At 33.2% G+C, this 24427-nt stretch overlaps 1 protein-coding gene across 1 annotated transcript; it reads right to left on the reverse strand.

The window, feature by feature from the left end:
• Positions 1–6984: 6984 nt before the first annotated feature.
• LOC120077935 (actin-7-like) lies at positions 6985–10656 on the reverse strand. The gene is made up of 5 exons (XM_039032055.1): positions 10572–10656; positions 10046–10120; positions 8837–9230; positions 7883–8496; positions 6985–7511 (listed from the first exon to the last, which is right to left on the reverse strand). The coding sequence occupies exons 2-5, from the start codon at positions 10103–10105 to the stop codon at positions 7446–7448; spliced, it is 1134 nt and encodes a 377-aa protein (XP_038887983.1). The 5' UTR covers positions 10106–10120; positions 10572–10656; the 3' UTR covers positions 6985–7445.
• Positions 10657–24427: the final 13771 nt, after the last annotated feature.

A 24427-nucleotide genomic window follows, 5' to 3' on the forward strand; every position in this document is an offset into this window, starting at 1 on the left:
ATATACTGAGAAGCTGGTCATCAAAAGGAACACCGAAATAGAGTTAGAATTTCTTGAGTATAACGCATGCTTGAGGACAAGCATGATTCTAAGTTTGGGGGTGTGATGACATGCATAAATGCATGTCATCTTAGGCCTTTTATTTAGAATTATGAGGGCTGTTAAGCAGAATATGTGGCAATTATGTTAGGAATTCATGAGAAAATGAGCTTGCGGCATTCAACATTAAAAATCTTGACTAACCCATTATTATGCATTATTATGCGTTCAATTGTCTGTTTTTGTAGCTAACGTAGAAAGTGGACGCAAACGCAGAAGCCGGACTACCGCATAGACGACCGCATGCGGAGAAACTCTCCATCGCCAAGGCGAACACATTCAATCAATGCATGGGTGTTGTGGTAATCAGCCGCATGCGTCCATCGCATAGGAGTTGCGATCGTCAAGCGATTGCGGTCATCGTGTGAAGTTGCAGTATTAAGCGAATGTGGTCACTGCACGATTGTGGCTACACGATAATACATAACAGAGGGATTAACGCAAGGTTGGTGGAATGAATGCATCAACGCATCTCTCGAGGAAAATCAAAAGATGATGTTGACATCTCACCTACCACGCCGTTAGTAGGAGAGATTCAGAAAGGACTAACGTGCCATGAATGTCAGAATCAGAGCAGTCCATTAATTCTGTCGGGGATCCAAACTCTATATATAAGAAGCCGATGAGCAGAATTTCAACTCATCCAGGGTTATTCCTATGATCTACACTAATGCGTGAGAAGAAAGCTTGAGAGTTCTTTATTTTCCTCATCCATTCCGAGTGACGACTGGAGTCTTCGATCGGAGTTAGATCTCGAGAGAATCAGCTCCTCTGCCCTTCCATGGCACCACCAAACAGCCTTGACGCATATTCGCTAGAAGCAAGTCATTGCTTCCAGCCGGTCATTTCATTTTCTCTTCTTTCTTATATTATATTGTATTACATTTTGTGATTAAGTAATTAATACATTATGTGTTCAATGCATTTCTGTGTTTCCTTCGATTCCATCTTCATCTTCCTTCACTTAGCATCCTTAACTTTCATTGCATCACTTAGTGAGATTGTTAGAGTATCACATACTTAGTCATGTGGATTAGAGAATTGAAGCATGTAGCAAACCATCGAGAGGTGTGCGTTGCGTGAGTGTGTGAGAAAACCTTATTTGCTTAGTGTGAAGCTTGTAGCAACACCTGTCTATAAGCGGACGCAATGCTTGTTCTATGAGTAAAGTCAGCAACAACTAACTGGCTGGGAGGGTAAGTGGTTGGTATCATTAAGCAATGTAAGCTATTGTTCACTAGAGATAGGAATAATCTTGCGCCAGCCAAGTTTATGTGGTTACCTTGTCATATGTATGTACTCATTATACCTTTTTAGCTACTTGAGAGAGAGAGTCTAAAGAAAGAACCTAAGACTCGAGAGAGCTAGGTTAGAATCGATGCTCGAGAGGGCTAGATTAGGTTTGCATAAGCAAGAATGGAGACTTAGGAATAAGCTCTGTTTGCTATTACACAGCATATGCACCCTACGGAGAGGACAATGGCTGCGTCCAGGAAGTAGAATATGGTGGCTATATGCGGTCATCTCGACCCTTATGCATACACATTGCATATGTCCTAGGTTCAACCTTTTAGTGTGTGTAGCGTGATTGCATGGCTTGCATTGGCTAAGGTTGCCCTTGCGGTCACTCTTAAGGGTTGCAATGAAGACTTCTCCACATTTTATCTATTTTTTCATCCATTTACTTCTGTCAATAGTTGTCGTGTCTCTACCTCTCATTCATATTCTCATTGCATTGTATGTTAGTTAGAGTAGGACTAGTGTTAACTTAACAACCCCCATCATTCTTTTATTCAACTGCCGCATACACATTACTGCATTCATCTACCTATAAGTCCCTGTGTTCGACCTCAGATCACACAGACTTGCGTTTGCGTTTATACTTGGCGTGAGCGCAGGAAAACTTGTGACAAGAACGCATGGTCTCGCATACATTGTTAATACATAGTCATTCCAGTGCATGACCATCAACGCATGATAATCAACTCATACTTTAAGAACATGCATCGCATATCGCATCACGTGATTTTAGTTGTCGAGTAATTGACATCTAATTTCCAATCATCAGTGGGCAGGCGCACACATTGGCAAGGGCATGTGCGAGTGTAGGCAAGCGTTGGTTGAGGAGTGTGCAACACGGAGCGTCTACATGATCGATGAGCCAACAAAACACGATCGAGTAAACTCTTTACTCGACTGCGTAGCATTAGCTATGCGTTTGTTTAGCAAATACTACACGATCACATAGCCAAATCTAAGTGATCATTTAACTTAAGCCACCCGATGCGATCAACTATTGGTTTTCTCCCTCAAAGAAAATGGTATCTCCAAGCGTCTGAAGCTTCATCACGAACGACTCAAACAAAACAAAAACTTGAATAAAGACTCGATAACTTGTTAATTATGCCCAAAAACGCAGGAAATTAACTTTGTAAATGTAAAGAAAGCTTTAAACAAAGGCAATTATCCCAAAATTATTCATCAACAACAACATCCACAATCATATTTAACACTTAAATGCATTGCATAATATTTAAAACCCACGAAGACTGTAAATGACATTCAATACAGTAGTGGAATTTGGAAATCTGATACTAATTGAAGGAACTCTAAAACTAGAGAACCAGTGAGTGGAAGCGGATCGTTCCAAACTCCATTGTGAAAGAACTCAAACATTTACAACCTAACAATAACGATTATGCATTAAGAATAAATTACAACATGCTTCTTAAATTAAATACAAAGGATCGAGTGATAATACCTTTGAAGAACTCTTTTTTCATGTATTTCCCTCGATCAGTCACGAACGCAACGATCAACACGAATGCAACGAGCAACTGGAAGATCCTTAATCACCAGTAAGTAAAACTCGATCCTCGATCCTCGATCCTCAAATAGAACAAGACACAACCACAAGATTACCTTGGTATTCTCGGTGTGAGAATCCAAGTGTTGTGGGCTCTATATGAATTTGGATAGAGGGAAGGATAAAGTAAACGATCGAGTATGCGATGAACAATTGTATAGAGGAAGAAGTTTATCGTATAGACTTGATACTCGATCGCATAGAGGAAAAAGTCTATCATATAGACTTGATATTCGATCGTATAGGCTTTGTTAGGCCATTGTGTTATAAAACTCCTTTTACTCGATAATGAATTCTGTGAGATGTTTTGACTGACTGATTTGAAAAACTATTTTTCCTTTTTATTTCACAGTTACTATATAACCTTGTATAACCACCCACTCAATTCTGTTATTGAGAAAAAGAAATATTAATTATCATATAATTAATAAATTATAAATAAATTCAATAACTAACTTATCATATTATATTTATAACCTATCGTTTTAATATTACATCATATGCAACATATAAACCATAGTTCTTTTCCTATTTTATGGCATTTAATATAAATCATATTGATATTAATTCTTCCAATCTAATAATGTATCAAATACATTATATTAATTATATCATCTATAATTTAATTAATTTAATTATATCATATATAATCAAATTCCCTCTTGTTAATTTGAACACTTCAAACTAACACAAAATCTAATTCTCAACTTGAATCCATTGAGCTACCAAGGGGACCTTATGTACCTGTAGCTTGAAGCTCCAACGGTACGTGAATAACTGACTAAACTCTTTAATCACAATATCCACCATCCATTAACTGTCGGGCACTCCACTAAAGACCGACGGTTGCACTCTTCGCTCTACAGATGTATTTTTATGTTCATTGGATATAACCAATCAATAGTGTGATGACCCTTCACAAATCGCTCGTAAGTACAGTTGGGCCAATTTACCGTTTTGCCCATATAGTTACATCTAACTCATTAAGTACCACTGATTCTTTTAATGAACAATAAGTCATATTCTCACTATGATTGAGTCCTCTCTTCCTAAGAGAGGGTGTCGCTACTATGTTCAAGACTCGGAATCAGCCCTTAAGGGAGCAATTTATCTACTTACCCCTGTATCGGGAAAAGAGTGAATTCCATTTTGTGAAGTTAAGTTCTCAGCTCCCCAATCGAACGAATCTCCAAAATGGTAGGCTTGTTGAGTTGGCAATCTGGCCACTCTCACCCATATAAATTAAATGACCGCCTTCATAAGCAGGAGTTCCCAACTCATTCAGGATTCAAGTCATGTCACATATGGTCACCTTAGTGAAATGTAAGCCTCTATTATCAATGGTGTTATATAAAAAGACTAATCATTTCGTGGTTCGGTCTTATACAAACTCTTTGTATAGGATACCCCCACTCGCATGTCTTCACATGAATGATCAGGATTAGATCATTTGTAGTACTTTACAATACTTGTAACATATACAAAGTTGGCTGTATCCATAGTTCACTAAGATAAGGTACCTAACTTTATCCATCTACTACAGACTATTTAAGTTATTATTTAAATAAGATCCACCTGTGTGTCTCTAAATACTTGTTTAAATTTACATAAAATAACATTGGATCTTAGTTTATTGGATTGAGTAAATGCTTATAAAATAACACTTATTTTATTAATAACAATATGTTTATACAGAGTTTACAAACTACGAGATTAGGAGATTTGGGACACTATTCCCAATATCTAATAGGATGGTCTCTAGCCAATCCTTGGCCCATTCTGCAAAGAAAAAGTATACAGTCTTAGTCTAACTACATCATTCACAATTCCATTAATCTTAACATTTCCACAAATCTCAAGAAAAGATCTAAGGTGCTTATGAGGATCTTCAGGGGGACGTCCTCAGCAATCTCTCTAACCATTTGAATCAATCTTGATTTTAGCTCAAAGTTATTTGCATTGATTGGTGCCTCCATAATTTCAAGTTGAGCAATAGGAGAAATGTTTGGAAGTAATCCCTAATTGCGTTCTCTCATTCCTCGACCATCTCTTCTTCTACTTTTTTTTTATTATTATTCCTAAGATTTCTCCTCAAAGTACGTTCAATCTCTGGGTCAAGAGGTAAAAGAGGGGTGTCTTATCACAGGTTATGCACTAGAGAAAACACCAAACAAGATTAGAACAAAAATAACCCATAGTCTTAAATATCTCAAACTCTTAAAATATTAAACAAAAACCGTTATTTTAATCCCCGAAAATGACACCAAAAACTTGATGTGAATATTTCGTGTTCCACAAGCAAGTGTACGTGGTCAAATGGCCACATAGTTCAGCACGTAAAATCTATGTGTTAAAACTTGACTGTGCATTTGTGTTTCCATTGCCAATTTATTTCACTATTTTGCACAACATCCAAAATCATCTCATTTTATGCTTCTCACCATTGGTTTGCCCTGTTACTATTGTTTAAAGCAAAATTAAATTGTATCTAGTCCCGTAAAATATGATACTTGGAATACTCTCAAGTCATTACTTATTTAGAGTATATGCTTGCACTAATACCACTCTTATTTACATCTCTCACACATACATACATATTTGGTCAATCAAGCTTGGAACAAGTTTGAGCCTTTGATTCTTACCAGCCCAACCCAATGATGAGGTTGATTACTGTATAGGTGGGTTGGTTGAACTGACGCATCGATTTGGTTTGGTTTAGATTGAACTATAACAAAAAACCTTAAACGAATAATTCCGTTAAATTTGGTTTTTTCACTCTTACTTCAAAAATTATTTTTTATGAAAATAGTTAAATAATAAAAATAATATTGCATGAAAAAATACGTAGGCTTATAAATAACAAAAAGCTTTTAAAAAACCTACAATAAACCGGCAAAAACTAAATTAAAATAAGACATTTAAAAAATGTAAGAAGGCAGGTAAAGGATCTAAAATAGGACATTTAAAAAACATAACTAAAATTGAAAAGAGGATGAAAAGCGTAGTAATTACAATTAAGAAAATTTTCATGGACAGAAAAAATATTAAACTATTTATAAAAATAATAAAAAAACACTAATAAACTTCTATCAACATTTCTCAAGTAGTATCAAGGATAGATTTCTATCAATTTCTATCATTGATAGACACTGATAGACTTCTATCAACTCCTATCAACTTCTACTAAAAAATATTAAAGTTTGCTATTTATGTAAAAAGTTTTTCTTATTTTTTTATTTTTGAAAATCTCCTTAACTATTATTCATTCATTAATTTATTACTATTTTTATATTTTGGAAAATTATCCTTTCTTAATTTGGTATACAAATATTCCCAATATCTTTTTAGAAAATATATATATATATACATATATTCATGATATCAATGCTGAAATTAAAAGATTCCATTTAATAACCATTTTATTTTTTTATTTTTAAAAATTAAACTTCTAAATTTTACTCACTCCTAATTTTCTATTTTCTTTGTCTACATTCTACCAATATTTTCAAAAATAAAACCAAATTTTAAAAACTACGAAAACCATTTTATCTTATCTATAAACATTCATTCCACCAGTATTTTTCAATTTGTTATCTATCATTTACCAATATTTTCAAAAGTCAAGCCAAAATTTAAAAACTAAGATCTCATTTGACTACCATTATATTTTTTTTTAAAAAAAAATTAAATCTACACACATTACTCTCATCTCTAAATTTCTTCCTTCACAATAGTTCAAAAATTAAGTCAAAATTTGAAAACTAAAAGAGAAGAGCTTTTAAAAACATGTTTTTATTTTTATAATTAAAAAAAATATTCTTATAAATTAAAAAAAATTCAACCATTGTATCTAAACAAGGTAAGAAATAGAGAGATAAACTTAAATTTCAAAAGAAAAAATGGTTAGAGAACTTGACCTTATTTATTTATTTTTAGATAAAATTAAAGCTCCCTAAAACTTAAAAATTTAAAACTTTATGAAGCAAAATAAACAAAAGCCTAAAAGCATGACATTTATATTACAACAATAGTAATGCTTCTTACACTTGATCTGCAAAATACTCTGCAAATAACCAATTACATTCAAAGATTCAAAACACTTTAAAAAAAAATGATACAACTCACAACTATAGCATCACAGGAAGTCCTAAAACATTTTGTGTAGATGCATACAACTCATGACCTCAAAGCCAACAAAACATCACTGACAAATAAAAGCTGTTCATACTAAGCCCAACTATTCCAAATACTAGTTTGGCATTAAAAAAAAAAAACCTCTAAGAACCCTATATATTATATTATTTTGTATATTTTTTTTCTTTTTTAAAAAAGGAAAAGGCATTTCAAACTTACAACTTCAAGAATTCTCATTTGACAATATAAACAAATCTTCAAAATCAAGAACCAACCAAACTTCACTTAACATATGACACAAGATGAAAGTAAAAGAAGATTGTTGATTTGGTATCAGATCTTTTCTTCAGAAGCATTTCCGGTGAACAATAGCCGGACCCGACTCGTCGTATTCAGTTTTCGTTATCCACATCTGCATCATTCATTATAATTGTAAGCAGGTGCAATATATCTACTAATTGTTTTATTTGTAAATATTAGGCTCGTTTGTATTTCCTCTCAATTTCTTGAGATGGTTTGCATATTTCTGAAGTAAAAGAGTTTGAATTCTTAGTAAAATTTTCCAAAAAGAAAAAAACAAAAAAAAGAATTGGTAAAAACATTGGTAAAGAGTGGACAAGAAAACAAGAAATTTAGAGGGGTCGACTGTTTATAGGCTTAATTTTCAAAAATTAGAACCCAAAAATCAAATGGTTAGCATAATTGTCTCTCTTCAAAATACTCTAAAACAAAATAATATATACCCAAAGGAGTAACCATGAAAGTAGTGATCATTAAAGTTACCTGTTGGAAGGTACTGAGGGATGCTAGGATGGATCCTCCAATCCAAACACTGTACTTCCTTTCAGGAGGAGCAACAACCTTGATCTTCATGCTGCTGGGAGCAAGAGCAGTGATTTCTTTGCTCATCCGATCAGCAATGCCAGGGAACATCGTCGTACCACCACTGAGGACGATGTTACCATACAAGTCCTTCCTGATATCAACATCGCACTTCATGATGGAGTTGTATGTGGTTTCATGGATTCCAGGAGATTCCATGCCGATCAGGGATGGCTGGAAAAGTACTTCTGGGCAACGGAATCTCTCAGCTCCAATTGTAATCACCTGCCCATCGGGTAGTTCATAGCTTTTCTCAATGGCTGAACTAGTCCTGGCCGTCTCCAGTTCTTGCTCATAATCAAGGGCCACATATGCAAGCTTCTCCTTCACATCACGGACAATTTCTCGCTCTGCCGTTGTTGTGAACATGTAACCTCTTTCGGTAAGAATTTTCATCAAAGCATCAGTCAAGTCACGACCGGCAAGGTCGAGACGTAGGATTGCATGAGGGAGTGAAAAACCCTCGTATATAGGCACAGTGTGGCTCACCCCATCACCAGAATCCAACACAATACCTGGCACAATTTTGAAAGTACTGTAAGAAAATAACACGATGGTATTACGCAACTGCATTTCAGCCTCAATCGAAGAACTACCCCGATATCCTTTTGCAGGGAACAAAACTTTCATAATACAAAATATGTTCTTTTCAAAAGGGTGTAAGAAAGATTGTTAGACAAAATCATTGAATAACCATCTCATCTTCTTAAAACCAAAGATGACTCCAATCCCATAATTCAGATACCAGCAATTTGATTAAATATTTCAATCTCAAAAGGGAATATGTTGGAATCAATATACTATGTATTTTCAATGTCATATACATTTACTATCCCAAAATTCATCCAAACGAACCTGTTGTCCGACCACTGGCATAGAGAGATAAAACGGCCTGGATTGCGACATACATGGCAGGTACGTCGAAGGTTTCAAACATGATCTGAGTCATCTTCTCCCTGTTTGCCTTTGGGTTGAGTGGTGCTTCAGTAAGAAGTATCGGATGCTCTTCAGGAGCAACACGAAGCTCATTGTAGAAGGTGTGATGCCAAATTTTTTCCATGTCATCCCAGTTGCTTACAATCCCATGCTCAATTGGGTATTTCAATGTAAGAATACCCCTTTTTGACTGAGCTTCATCACCAACATAGGCATCCTTCTGGCCCATTCCAACCATCACACCAGTATGACGTGGTCTGCCAACGATACTAGGAAACACAGCCCTTGGAGCATCGTCACCAGCAAATCCAGCCTGCAATGTTCAAGAAAGGCAGTAGAGATGGGCATTATCACAACAGCTCTACATACATATCAGTTATCATTAACACTAAAATTAGTTGACAGCTTTAAAACAATTCTGAAATCAAAAAGCTCAAATACTTTGATTTGAAAAAGAAATTCCAGCTTATTTCAATTATGATTTTTACAGGCGAAATATATAATTTAGTCCCCTAATGTTTATGTCAATAATTTTATTTCATCCCCATTCCTTTTCGAATTTGAACTTTATATTATATTTCTCAATTAAGACTATGTTTGGATAAATATCGATATAAGAAATTAAAAATGGTATTGATTTATGATGCTGTATATTGTTTGTACATCAACACTTCAATAAGTTAAATTTCTATAGTGCAAGCACTTACAGGTCAGATATTTTACTACATGATTGGTCATATGAAGTGAGTAAGATTTCAATTTCATGGTTCAGTGTGTTTATTAATTCATAGTACATTATAGACTCAATGAATAAAGTGTAATTTGATGCTAACATCATCATTTTGTTAATCTCTTTGATTGAAAAAAGAAACAATAATTGAAAAAAGACTTCAAATATTAAGGATTAGATTATACATCTAGCCCATCTTATATATTTGCCGTGAACTTGGAATAAATTTTTCAAATTTGATATTCCCCATTATAACGCATGATACTATGTGAACTTGTGTTTTGACCAAATTTATCAAACTTAATGCCAAATTAAAAAATTAAATTCCTATCTAATTCATTACAAAAAAAAAAGAACCAAAACAAATTCTGAAGAACAAACATGTATTCGGCACAAACCTTGACCATTCCAGTTCCATTATCACAGACAAGAGGTTGAATATCTTCGCCATCTGCCATCTTTCAAACTTCACCCTAAATTGATACAACACAAACCAAAGATCACCATGAACAAAAAAACTACATGATCTAAGCTTTTGAAGAAAGAAACAGATTATGAATAATCAAAACAGGTAATCTATCAATCATATCAAGCCCAAATCCACCAAAAAACACACGATTCAAAATATCATGGTCAAAAGAGAAATCACAAAATGAAACAGAGTCAACAATCGATTCAGATAAAGACAAAGGAAACTATCATGCAAAAATTGAAAAAGAGAGGAACAAACAAAGCGATAGAAAGATGATCAGATTCGATTAGGAAACAAGTACCCAATAAAGAGGAAAAGTGCAGCAAAATGATCAGAAAATCGGATGATCAAACAAGAAAAACTGAATTCAACATGCAAAAGTAAAAGTAATCATAAGAAAAGCAGAAACCCAGATGGAAAAACTGTAAAATCAAGGCAGCAGAGACACATACCTTGATAGAAAATACAGAAACAGAGCGAAAATGAAAGAAGAAGCAGAGAAAGAGAAAGGGTTTTTGAGAAAATGGAAAATAGAAAATAGGGTAGAAGACAGAGGTTTATAAAGGAGAAAGAAAAGGGAAATGCAAATGCAAATGAGACCCAAATACGAAAAATCCCATTTGAAGAGAAAGAGAGAGAGAGAGGGAGGAAAATTCCAAATTCCAAATTCCAAATTGGAAAGAGCCGACCATGGCTTGGCTTCAAAAATATTCAAAGAGTGTGGTCAGAAGAATGGAAAAAAGGGGGAAAAGAAGAGAGAAGCAGAAGAGTTGAAATCAACACATCAGCATGGGCGGCTCTAAAGGCAAAGCAAGGACGGTGCCAATTTTGGATGCCAGCTGCCGCCCCTCATGTCCCTACTCATTTCTGAGTTGGCTCTTCCCTACTTTTTCTAACCAAACTTATTCACATCATGTTCTTTTGCTGATATTCACATCTATTTATCAATTTTATTCTTACTACTTATATATATGTAGAGAGGTTGAATTATGTTGGTGCACTTTTCCCACCCACTTCTCTAATTTAAATGTTGGAGTTGACTTGTGCAAGAGTACTCGTATCGGTATGGTTTCGATCTGAATATACTTTAATGTGTCAGTTATTTGAATATTTTACTCTGGTAAGTACAAAGAAAATTCTTTATCCCTTGAGTTTGTTGATTGTGCTATTTATAAGGTCCTTTATTTGACACCAATTTGGAGATATATGCAATATCAACATTGTTAAGATAGGTATAGTCCTCAAGATTGCAAAATCATCTTGGTCATTTCCTATTTGTTGATATTCTACAAACTCAACTGGTCAACTAGGAACCGAGGGTTTGACTTTCCCTTTTGGTATGTGTGGACCCCTATGGAGGTCTTTGTTCTCCTTCAAACCTGGGCCATGAGTGAGATTTGTTGCTAGGAGTAATCCTCAACAAATTATAAGTAAATTCACTACATTTTTGAAATTGTATCTATTATGTCGCTAAATTTTTAAACATCTCCAATATATCCCTCAACTCTTAACTTTGTATTAATTATTGGTTTCTAAATTTTAAAGATTGTCAAATAGGTTTAGTTTTGTATTAAGTAGATCTCCGATATTAAAAATTCTAAGAAATTAATTAACCTAATTGTATATAAAATTGAATTTATGATTAATGGAATCTATACTATTGTTTTTTATTTATATCTACTAGCTTGTGAAATTTAAAATAAGATGAAGAAGTCAAGTATATGTTAAATACAAAATTGAAAATATAAACATATATTAGATACAAAATTAAATACTTTAAAATTTATTGGACACTTTAATGTTTATGTATTATACATAGAGATAAAAATTTAAAATTCATGAACAAAGTTTGTAATTTAACCTTATAAATATGATTGTTTGTCTTACAATTTTATAAAATTAAAAGTATTATATAGGTGAATAGTTGAATCTTTCCACCTATATGAAAGATTATTAATACCTTAAAATTCTTTAGTTCCAAAAATGGATGCAAGTTAAAATTATCAAAATACCCCCACACACACACGCATACTTCTGCATAAAGAACAAAACTTCATAGGTTTAATTATAAATATGTGAATGTGATTTGGTAGATAAGTGTGAGAGAGCAATGGAGAGGATTTAGTTAAAAAGTCAACACCTATTGGCATCTATAATAGATAAAGTACCATTAGTGAGCAAAGAAGCAAAAAGAAGCAAAACCAATAATCTTTGTAGATAATTTTAATATTAGTAATCTTAGCTACTCACTTGTAAGCATGTATTTTTCTACTAATGATCATCATTTAAAATTTAACAACTATTTATTTAGTTATTTATTTACATATTAAAAAAACTCTCTTCACTTTCTTCTATATTTTGTATCTAATGGTAAAAAAATATAGTGGTAGACGATAGTAAATTCGTATTGATTGATGAGAAGGTAAATATTATTCATCTTATAAAGAATCAAATCTCTACGTTATGAAATGAATCATTATTAGATGTTTTGCTAAATGTGTGAAAGAATTAGAGAAAAAAAGATGAAACCAAAAAAGTCAATCTATTGAAAAGTAGAGTAGCATTATTAGTTTCAAAGAAGCAAAGATGATTGGGAACTAAAGTAACACTAATAATGATAGCATATATCTATTGTGACTTTGATAATATATAATCACATAAAATGTTTAAGTGAATATCATTTTTATGGCCATAATAAAAGCATCAACTGAATCTATAAGTGAGAGCATCTGAGTAGGAATGACATATATGTGAAATAAAGCGTATGATATTGTTATTCCTAGTTGAAGTCTACTAGTGGGTCATCCTTTTGTGTCAATTTCAAAAACAAATAGGAAAACACAATGATAAAAAGAGAGACTAAATCAAGCTTACAAACTAACAAGACTTAGGGGCAAGAAAAGTTGAAAGAGAATTATCATTGATGAACATTTATGTTATCAATAAAGCTTTTTTAAAAAAAAAAAAATACAAAAAACTAAAATTACTAGTTTGAAGTCTTTAAACTTTGATTTTTGTCAATTTGATTTCTAAACTTTTAAAAGTGTTGAGTAGGTTTCTAAACTTTAAATTTTATATCTAATAGATTTCTAAATTTGTAATTTGTATCTTATAGGTCCATAAAAGAAAGTAAAACTTTTAAAATCAATTGATTTACTAGATATGAAAGAAGGGCTATTTGACATACAACGTAACAAGTTATACACAATGTTACAACAATCTCAAGAACATATAAGCTAAAAATAATAATAATAAAATGATAGAACATAACATAAGGTTTGGTAACCCAATTTGGTACAATACCAACTACGTCTGGGAGTAGTGTACCCTAGGAAAGATATTTTCACTAATGAACAGTTATATGTAGAAAATATTGTACTTATATGTGAATGCAAAGCTTCTACAATGACACAAGGACAGTTTAACTTAGTGAATAATTACTTAGGCCCTCCGTAAGTATGAGACTTTCTCTCTATGACAACTTCAATCTTTCCACTTTCAAATGACGATCACTTCACTTGATATGCTTAGGCTCCTTCTAAGTGTGAGCATCTCTTCTCATGTAAATGTCGACGGTTCAATATGATCAAAATTGACAAACTCAAGATCGGTAGAACTTCTTGCTTCACACGGATTGACACCAATGTTATTTTCTTTGGACCACATACGTCTTTTTCAAAAGTTGTAGCCCTAAAACAAATAATACATAGCCTTAAATATGCACGACAAAAGGAAACAATAAAACTATTATCATAACTAGCCAAGCCCCAAGGAAGGAAAGGATCATTAAGGTGGTGTTTGGCTCACCAACATTAGATGAGTTGAGTTGGTTAATATACCAACTCAATGTTTGGCCCACCAACTTTAAATATTGGTGGAATTGAATTGGTATATTTTACCAACTCACGTTTAACTCTCTCTTCTTCCAATGTTTTCAATGGTTCCACCCATCGACTATCACTATCATACCCCAAGAACTAACTCTGGCTCCGATAACCACATCTAATGAAAACTCCGGCGAATAGCTCCAAACTCCGACAACCATCTTCGGTGCCGACGAACAACTCCAGTAGCTCCTAAGAATATATAAAACCACAAACTTTTTCAGAGAAGGAAAGGATTTTCGAAAAGAAACTGTACTGTGTGTAACAATCTATAGAATAACATGTGGGATAAGATGAAGAACAACGTTACCAATAATCACATGAAACACACTATAAAATATATTCACACCATAGCACTAACTAATAAGATGTAAATTTAAATTTTATGTCTAACAAAACCATAAATAATTTTATTTTTGTATCTAGCGGATCCCTAAATTTGAGAATTTCTATTTGTGCTTCAAAAGCTTGTTTGGTTTTTAAAATTGAACTTGAGTTAAAGAAAAGTAATAAACAATCTTAATGTTAAATAGTAATATATATATATATATATATCCATTCGGTCTATAGTATCCAAATTTAAGCAGCCTTGGCTTTCGTATGAAATTTTGAAAGAAACAATCAAATTCATTATACAAGATTGTAGCTATCAAATTTCAGCGTATGAATTGAGTGGGGTAATTAAAAATTAGAAAATGATGTTGATATTAGTATTGTTTTTAGTGTATGAATACAAGTTGCAATTTGTTTAATTCAATAATAATTATCATAGTCCAACATCAATAATAATAAGAAGAAATATATATGAATTGAAAATTTGTATAATTAGGATCATTTTATAACCAACTGATTTTTCTCTGTTTTTTAGTTTTAGACTAATAACAATAATTGTCAATAGTCCTACCAAATGGTTGTTTATTAAGAAAAACATTATAGACTAATTAAACTGCGCCAACCATTGATAATTCTTCTTACTATTAGATTATGTTTCTTTATATATATATATATATATATATATATATATACATACTTTCTTGCTGGTGCCAAATTTTACACAGCTTGGATATATAAAAATAATAACAAATTAACCTAAAAAACTATAAACTACTTGTTAAGTTTTGTTTTGAATATTGATGAAAATTACAAAATAAATAGATAAATAAGTAAAATATTGAAAATGAAAAAAGAGCTTCCAAAAATTTTTTTTTTTTAAAAAAATAAATATTAAGACTCCAGTTTGATTAGGGTTTTGTTTTAAATGTTTTTGAAATTTATGCTAGTTTTCTCTTACTTCTACAATTATGGTTTCCATCTTTCTTTTAAAAAACTTGAATTTTTAGTCAAATTCTAATAATAATATATATATAGTAAAATTACGTCCAAATTTAATAATTACTTTTTTAAAAAAATTAAACTTATAAGCAGTAGTATTATGAGATGTGAATATGTTAAAAAAAAATCAAGAAAAAGAATGCCCTTAACAGCATGATATACAATGGACTACGATATTTATTATTAATAATAATAATTGTACAATAATTTAAATATTAATATACTACAATTATCACTATAACTTTACGAATATTTTTTCTATTGTATCTATAATTAATTTTCTGACCATTATTTTATAACATTTATATCATTTAATTTTTTTTCTATTAGTTCTCATTACTCAAGCTAGTCTTAGAACTTGGACTTTTTTTAAAAAAATATGATTGATACGAACAATAGATCAACGATATATATGTATTTTTGGAAAAAATAATATAAATACCCTACAAAACAAAGAAAATTAAACATTAGTGTAATATCAAACTACTAAATACTCCGGCACTTAAATTAATATTGGTGGTGTGAGTAACTTGACAATAGAGAATAGTATGAAATTTTTGTCTTACGTCTGAGAAATGATCTACATACATTATTGCGCTCTTTATCATTCTTCAGCTTATTGAGTTATTGCTCAAACAGTTACAGTACTAACACTACTTAATCTCATCAATGCTTAAGTACGTCGTCCATTAAACTTTTGACGGTATCCCCTTAGATTGTGCTTTATGGCCTATTTAGATCGCAGATATTGTTTTATGGATATGAATATTAAATATTTGAAATTTAAATGTCTAGGTTTTAAATATCTGAGATAATTAACATATGTGTTTAGATATGCAAGAGAATTAAATGTATGGAATTTAAATTTATGTGTTTGATTCACCAATTTTGTGTATAGAAACCAAAATAAAACAATTACTTAATTAGATGTAAAAGAACCTTTAATGTAATCATAAATTAAATTTGGTATTTTTAATATATTGTTATGTTATATTATTGAATCATTTAAAATAAAAATAAATAAATATTTTTATTAATTAGAATATTAACGATTGATTATAAAATTTTAAATTAAATAGTTTAAGATAACGTATTATTTAAAATTTATTAAGTCTAAATAGTATATTTATATTTAAGTAATTNAAATTAAATAGTTTAAGATAACGTATTATTTAAAATTTATTAAGTCTAAATAGTATATTTATATTTAAGTAATTAATAAAATTAATAGTAATGACTAATTGATATTCCTTTGGCTATATTTTTAATATTGATCTCTCAGACATAAAAATATCACCATTATGCAGGATATTAAAAAACTCATATCATATGAGTTTTGAAATTCACTAAACAATAATATCATCGATTTTAAAAGAATGAAATTCTGTGAAACAAATAAGGATTTTAAATGTTTGTCTGCAATCCATGAGAAAACTTGTGAAACGACTCTTCAGAATTTTGACCACTCATCACTTAAGCTCAACTACTCACTTGTACTAGTAAAGGTTCAGAGGTCCTCTAATATGGAATGGAAGGGTTCTCATTGGGTCCTACAGAAGTTGTCCGTGGTCTTAAAAAGTTTCCATGAGACTATTAGGTCATCCATTATTAGTTCTGTAAAGGTCATCCATAGGTATTCGTAGGTCTTCCATGCATTTGTAGAGGTTGTTCATGGATCTAGGTCTCCCATGGGACCACCAAATCATCTATGGATCATGAGAAATTGTCTACGAAAGGTCCACCAAGGTCCTCCACGAGATTGTTAAATCCTTGATGGCATTTTGGCAATTCACCTGGATCAACCTTCTAGGCAATGATTTTGTATCCGATAAATCTACCCATAACAGTTTCTCTGCTCTTGGTCGCCGCTCGAGAGTTTCCTTTGGAGAGATTCTATCATGGGAATCGGTGTTTGGAGAATAACATTGAAGTTTGGGGAATTTTAGCTGAACTTCCAATGTAGATAGTGTCGAAGCACTCTTGTAAGTTCCTAGATATCTTTGAAGGCATTGCCCTTGCCAGAGTTTTCATAGAGGAATGCTTGAAAGTGGTACTATCACCCAACAATTTTAGTGCCACAACAATTTTCTCTCCATGCCAGCCAATTCTTTGTTTAGAGTGTCTCAACGCTACCTTTCCTCAAGCCAAAAAGAGACATGTTTTCAAAAGTCAAAATTCAATTTTGGTTAGATTATCATGTTTTTTCTATGTTTTCTTTCTTCCCAAATCCAACTTTAGGCCAAGCTTGAAATTTATTTTCACGTTTTCCACAGAAATCTTGAGAAAATCTTTGTAGTCTTTGTGGATATCAAATTTTCTCTCTATTCCTTTGACATTTGTTTTCCCATCTTGAGGTAAATTTTCATGCCTTCTTTCCATTGTTCATGTCTTAGTTCCGATACTTCATCAACCTATCAATTAGAGATGCATTTCCATCCAACTTCCAAAGCTCTCAATGTTGTTCCCAAAGTCTCAACATTCTCAAAGGTTTTTCTTTGAAGGTGTCTTTCTCCAACTGAATTTGGGGGCACAATTGGAGAGAAAAATAGCCCTTGTTCAGTTCTACATGATTTTGAAGGCTAGAGAGTCATTCTTGCGAGCCAAGGAAGGAATTTAAGACTCAGAATTACATACTTCACGTTACATAGGGGTGTGACGCACATCTTTCAAGAAATTTCTCTTCTATTTTTTTTTCCCTTTCTTTTTTGTAGGTTTTTTTTTTCCTGGATCTGTATGGATTTTAAGTTTAATACTAAAATTCTGTGTTTTAGAGATTTATTCAATATTTTTGGAAGTTGTTGTTTTTAGATATTTCAGAGATTTTTTATTTTTTTTCTTTTAGGAAATCAAGCTTCACTTTTTATGCTGTAAATTAGGAATTACTAAGATTGTTTCATTATATATTATATGTATATTTTATTTCTATATAGATTTAGATTGATTGCTTGATCTATCTCTTTGATTAAGAATTCTTTTTTATAAATGTGAGGGTTTTCTCACCATTCAATAACAAGACATTTCATTCCTTCATACATAGTTTCATGGTATCAGAGACTTAGGATTTTTTTAGCTTTTCGTCGGAACCCTAGTTGTCGTCGTCGAAACCCAAGTTGTCGTCGCTGGAACCCTAATCACCATCATCGAATCTATCTGATTCCATAGACAAAGCCTCACAAGAACCCTAGCCGTTGTCGCTGGTCAAGTTCCTCCTTACGTTCTCACAGATATCTCACTCGTTGGTCAACATAGCAAGTCAACATCATATTATTGTTCTTATGTAGGGAAAACTGTATTCAAAGGTGAGTTTTTCTTCTCTGCAATTTATTTTGACGCTTAACTTGTAATTGAATTATGAATGTTAATTTTTTTTGTTCTGTGTTATAAAATTCTAAAACAAAACTGAAAGTAACACGATTACGTGCTTCCGCTGCGAGATTCGATCCCTCCATCTGAAACCTGTATTTGAGCTGTAGGCATGGGTTTGAGTAATCTGATTTTTTTTCCTATTTTTTGATGATTGTTTTATGAACTGTATAACCTCTAGTGTATCTTACATTCATTTTTATGATAATTTTGAAAGATAAATTTAATCTATTTATTTTAAAATGAAATTTATATTAGCTTTATCTTTTGTAATCCTAAATTGATTTATTTGTTTCATTAATTTTCATGACAATAATGTATGAATAACAATGATTTATTTATTTTCAAATAAAAAAATAGTTTTTAGTAACAAAGTAAAAAAAAAAGCTTTGAAATTAAGTTCTATAACAAGTTCAATTTGCTTTAAAATTTCTATTTTTTCTTCTTTTAAATAAAAAATTTATCTTTTTAGAACATACATTTATAACCAAAATAGTTTTAAATCCGTAAATTATCTCTTTTTTCTTGTAGTGTTGAAATGAATTTTACCTTTGAGGTTTCCATTTAATAGCACGATGACCAGTCTGTTGCCGACAGTTATGAAGATCGGTCGCTGATGATGAAGACAGTTAACGATCATCTGTAGTTAAAACAATCAATCATTAACTGACAAAATGGCCTATTCGCCTCGATCAAGATGATTGCCCACCGATGATGAAGACGGTCAATGGTTGCCGACTGTCACGACAATCAGTAGTCAAGGGCCATGACATTTGGTTGTTAATCGTTGATGACATGCAGAAATGCATGTCATCTTAGGCCTTTTACTTAGAATTATGAAGGTTGTTAGGCAGAAATTGTGTCGGTCATACTAGGAATTCACGAGAATATGAGTTTGCGTCGATCAACATGTCGAATCTGAGCTAACCCATTACTTTGCATTAATTATGCGTTCAATGTTCTATTTTTGTAACCAATGTAGGAAATGGACGCAAACGCGGAAACCGGACCATCTCATAGACGATCGCATGCGGAGAAACACTCTATTGCAAAGGCAAACACATCGATCAACGCATGGATGTTGCGGTAATCAGCCGTATGCGTCCATTGCATGGGAGTTGCGCTCGTCAAGCGATTGCGGTCATCATGTAGAGTTGTGGTGTTAAGCGAATGCGGCCATTGAATGATTGCAGCTACGCGACAACGCATTCTAATGGGATCAACGCAAGGTTGGTGGAATGAATCCATCGACGCATCTACCTCGAGAAAATCAAAAGCTGATGCTGACATTTCACCTACCGTGCCGTTGGTGGCAGAGGTTCAAAGAGGACCGATGCGCCGTACGTCAGACTCAGAGCAGTCCAATTAATGTTGTTGGCAATCCAAACGCTATAAATAGAAGCCGATGAGCAAAATTTCAAGTCATTCGGGGGACAATCCTTATGAACCGGGGACTTTTCCCGCGATCCAGACAAATTGCGTGAGAAGATGGCTGAAAGTTCTTCATCTACTTCATCCATTCTAAGTGACGACCGGAGCCTTTGATCGGAGCTAGATCTCGAGAGAGTCAGCTTCTCCACCCATCCATGGCACCATCGGCAGCCTTGACGCACATCCGCTGGAAGCAAAGTTTTGCTTCCAACCGGTCATTTCTTTTTTCCTTTCTTTTCCTAAAGTGTATTGTATGACATTTTGAATTAAGAAATTAATACAATTTGTTTTTCAATGCATTTCTCTATTCCTTCGACTTCATCTCCATCTTCTTGCTCAACATCTTTACTTTCATTGCAACACTTAGTGGGAGTGCTTGGGTATTGCATACTTAGTCATGTGGATTAGGAATATGAAGCATGAAGCAACCCACCGAGAGGTGTGCGTTGCATGAGTATGTGAGTAATCTTATTTGCTTAGTGTGAAGCTGCTGCAATGCCTGTCTATAGGCTAACGCATTGCTTGTCTATGAGTGAAGTTAACAGCAATCAACTGCCCGAGAGGGTAAGTGGTTGGACGCATTAAGCAAGGTATGCATTGTTCACTAGGGATAGTAACAATCTTAGGTTAGTGAAGTTTATGCGATTGTCTTGTATTATGTATGCTTCATTCGTCCATTAGGGATACTCGAGAGGGTAGTCTAAGGACAAGATCTAGGCTTGGGGAGGTCAGGTCAGAATCTAGGCTCGAGAGAGCCAGATTAGAACTCATAATACAAGAGATAGGCGCTTAGGAATGAGCACTATTTGTTATTAATGCATCACATGCATCTTAGAGATAGGATACGATTGTATGCGATCACCTTGCTTTCATGCATTTTGCATCATCGCATAGGACAAGAGTAAAGACTTAGAAATAAGCTCTATGGACACTTTGCATTCAATACATGCGTCCTAGAATTAGGAGCACCACATTTCCATTGGAAAATGACTTGTCGTGTATGGTTGTAACATGATCGCATAGTCTGACGCTGACTAAGGTTGCCTTTTTTATCACTCTTAATGGTTGCAATGAAATCATCTCTTCATTTTATCTATTTTCCCACACATTTATTTCATGTCAAGGTTTGTCGCATCTCTACCTTTCATGCATATTCTCATTGCGTTGTTTGTTAGATAGGAGTAGGAGTAGGATTAACGTAGCAACATCCCCTCTATTCTTTTATTCAACCGCCGCATGCACATCACCACAAACATATAGTTACAAGTCCCTGTGTTCAAATACATTTGTTGTCGTAAGAAAACTTGTGGCAGGACGCATGGTCATCACATACATTTGTTGGCGCATTTTCATTCCAACGCATGACCATCGACACATGACTATCAATGCATATCTTAGGAACATGCATCGCATACCGCGTCCACGAGATTTTGGTTGTCAAGTAAAATTGACTTCCAATCCTCGCACACCAACGTCACTACGGTCGATTGTTAATAGTCACGAAGATAGGTCGTTAACGGCCACAACAGTTGATCGTTAACGATCACAATGGTCGATCATTAACAGTAACAACTACTGATCACAACAATCGATCGTTGGTGATCAAGATGGTTGCCCGCCGACGGTGACAGTCAATGCGATCAATCATTGACGATCAAGGCAATTGGCCATTGATGGCCAATCATGAAATCAGCCGATGTTTGTTGTCGAGGTAGGAAATGAAGAAATTTTTTTTCTCAAACATATGGCATTCATTAAGAAACATATTCCAAACCCATGGATTTCGGTAATTTTATTCTAAGTGCCCAACTTGGAGTAAAATTTTGCTGGTCAATTTAATATTTCCTAATCCTATATTTCAATTAAAAGTTGCTTTGCAGGGACCACCATAAGTGTGTACCATTTGAATAGTAAGCCCTTATGGCTCGAATGAACTTGTGAGATAGACAAATCTTTTATTTTTCTTTTCCTTTGATATAACTTCCCCTTGAATTCTCTCCTTGTGAATTTAAAGGCAAGCACCCTTTCTCTTCTGCAGTCCCTTTTGAGTGGAACAACTTTCCTACTCTCATGTACTTTTGCACATAGGTTAGCAACTCAACATAGGTAGTGGTAGCTTTCTCACTAAGTGACCATAAGAATCCTCATCTTGGAGCTCCTCTATTATAGCACTTAAGGTTGCTTTATTAGTATAGCCTCCAATCTAGGGTGTGTTTGGTTTAACTTTTCAATTGTCTAATTTTGAAAATAAGTCATTTTGAAAAGAAATGAAGTATTTGACAACTACTCAAAATAGCTTTTGAAACACTTTCGTAGTGTATTTTAAACATCTTCTATCAAACGAGTTTAAATAAAAATGACATTTTTTTAAAAACATTTTTCTTTATCAATCCAAACAAGTCCCTCAAGTGCTTCAATGTTGAACCTTGATATGTAATCTTTCAATGTCTTATCTTGATTGCTTAATCTTAAGTAGGTGAATTGGAGAATTCCTCTGATCTGAACCTATAAGAAATTATACACGCATGTGTACATATCGAGTTTAGTATAGTTAAAACAGGCAAGAGACCGCGTACCATCCTCTGCAATTTAGATATTTAATGTCACTCCTATTAGCAAATCGTCCTAACTTTATTTAGGGATTTGTCAATTGATGTTGCCTTTACAAACATAAAATTAAAGAAAGCAATAAATGATCAATTAAAGAGGTCACTAACTAAAATGCCTTAGGGTATCAATTTCATTCAACAAAGTTGTAGATTCAAAATATTTTCATTTAATCAATTGAATTATTTACTTAGGCCTAGAAGTTTATCCAGGTTTTCTCTTGAGCTTAACCCTTTCTAATGTTGAAAAGCCAACCTTATTTTCATGCAATTGAACTATTAGACAAAATATTAAGGTTCTTTATTGTTAGTGTCTAACGTTTTCTTACCACTCTCATGCATAATCTAATGTCAGTTTAACATGCTAGTTCCAACTTTATATTATCGCTCTCAAGCATAATTAAAAACCTAACTTCATTAAATAGTGATCGAGCGGTTAGTTGGAAAACACAAACTTAAGGAAATCAAACCAGAGGATTTCCATGAGTAGCGGAAGGGATCGTTCCAAATTCTATTAGAATGAACATAAACAATTATAGTCTTAAACAGAAACTAACAGGTCATACATATATATAGAAATTACAGCATGCAAGATGATGATACAAGGGATAAAGGATGCATACCTTTGAAGAACCATTTTTCAAGAACCCTCGAACAATCTACAATGCATCCACAACAACTCTTGAATGCAACGAACAAAAACACCAACAGCACGAACACAACGAACAGCTCCTCGAACTCAATCGAGTCCCACTCTATTCATGAACAGAGTAAAGACACTACCACAAGTGTTACCTTGGTATTCTCGGTATGAGAATCCAGGAGTTTTGGGCTCCGTATAATCTTGCCTTGAGAAAGAGACTGGAGGTATGTGATTGAATAGATGATCGAGTAAGTGAGAAATATGACACTGTCTATTGCATAGACGATGTACTCGATCGTTCAGTAAACGCAAGCCTATCGCATAGACCTTACTACTCGATCATGTAGCGACTATCAGTTGAATGACTATTTCATAGTCAACTCTAAGCGATCGCTTAGTTGATCGTGTAGTCTCTCAATGGTTATCGCTTAGTAAAACAATTTTACTTGATAGCCTTTTTTCGTGAGTACTTTCAGAATGGAGCAACTTCTAAAATTTGGAAAACAATTTTCCTTTTATCTCACGGTTACCATAAAACTTCCAATAACCTCCCACTCAATCGGGTATTAGAGAAAAAGAATTAATTATCATATAATTAATATATTATAAATAAATATGATAACCGACTTATCATATTATATTTATAATCCATAGTTTTAATATTTCATCAAATGAAACATATAAACCATAGTCCTTTTTCTATTTTATGGTCCTTGATATAAATCATATTTATATCAATTTCTCCAATTAATGTATCTCATACATCACACCAATTCTATCACATATAATTGAATTTCCTCTTGTTAATTTGAACACTTCAAACTAACCTAAAATATGAACTTGAACCCATTGAGCTACCAAGGGGACCTTATAGACTTGTAGCTTGAAGCTCCAACAGTACGTGAATAACTGACTAAACTCTTTAGTCACGAGATCCACCATCCATTAACTGTCGGGCACTCCACTAAAGACTGACAGCTGCACAATTCCCACTATAGATGTATTTCCATGTCTATATAACTAATCAACAGTGTGATAATCATTCACAA

Source organism: Benincasa hispida, chromosome 5 (assembly GCF_009727055.1).
Source record: "Benincasa hispida cultivar B227 chromosome 5, ASM972705v1, whole genome shotgun sequence".
Taxonomy (NCBI): domain Eukaryota; kingdom Viridiplantae; phylum Streptophyta; class Magnoliopsida; order Cucurbitales; family Cucurbitaceae; genus Benincasa; species Benincasa hispida.

Coding starts and splice junctions, on each gene's coding strand:
- LOC120077935 (XM_039032055.1), bottom strand. CDS start 10,105: ATGGCAGATGGCGAAGATATTCAACCTCTTGTCTGTGATAATGGAACT. Junction 9,231..10,045: donor ATGGAACTGGAATGGTCAAG/GTTTGTGCCGAA, acceptor TGAACATTGCAG/GCTGGATTTGCTGGTGACGA. Junction 8,497..8,836: donor TGCCAGTGGTCGGACAACAG/GTTCGTTTGGAT, acceptor AAATTGTGCCAG/GTATTGTGTTGGATTCTGGT.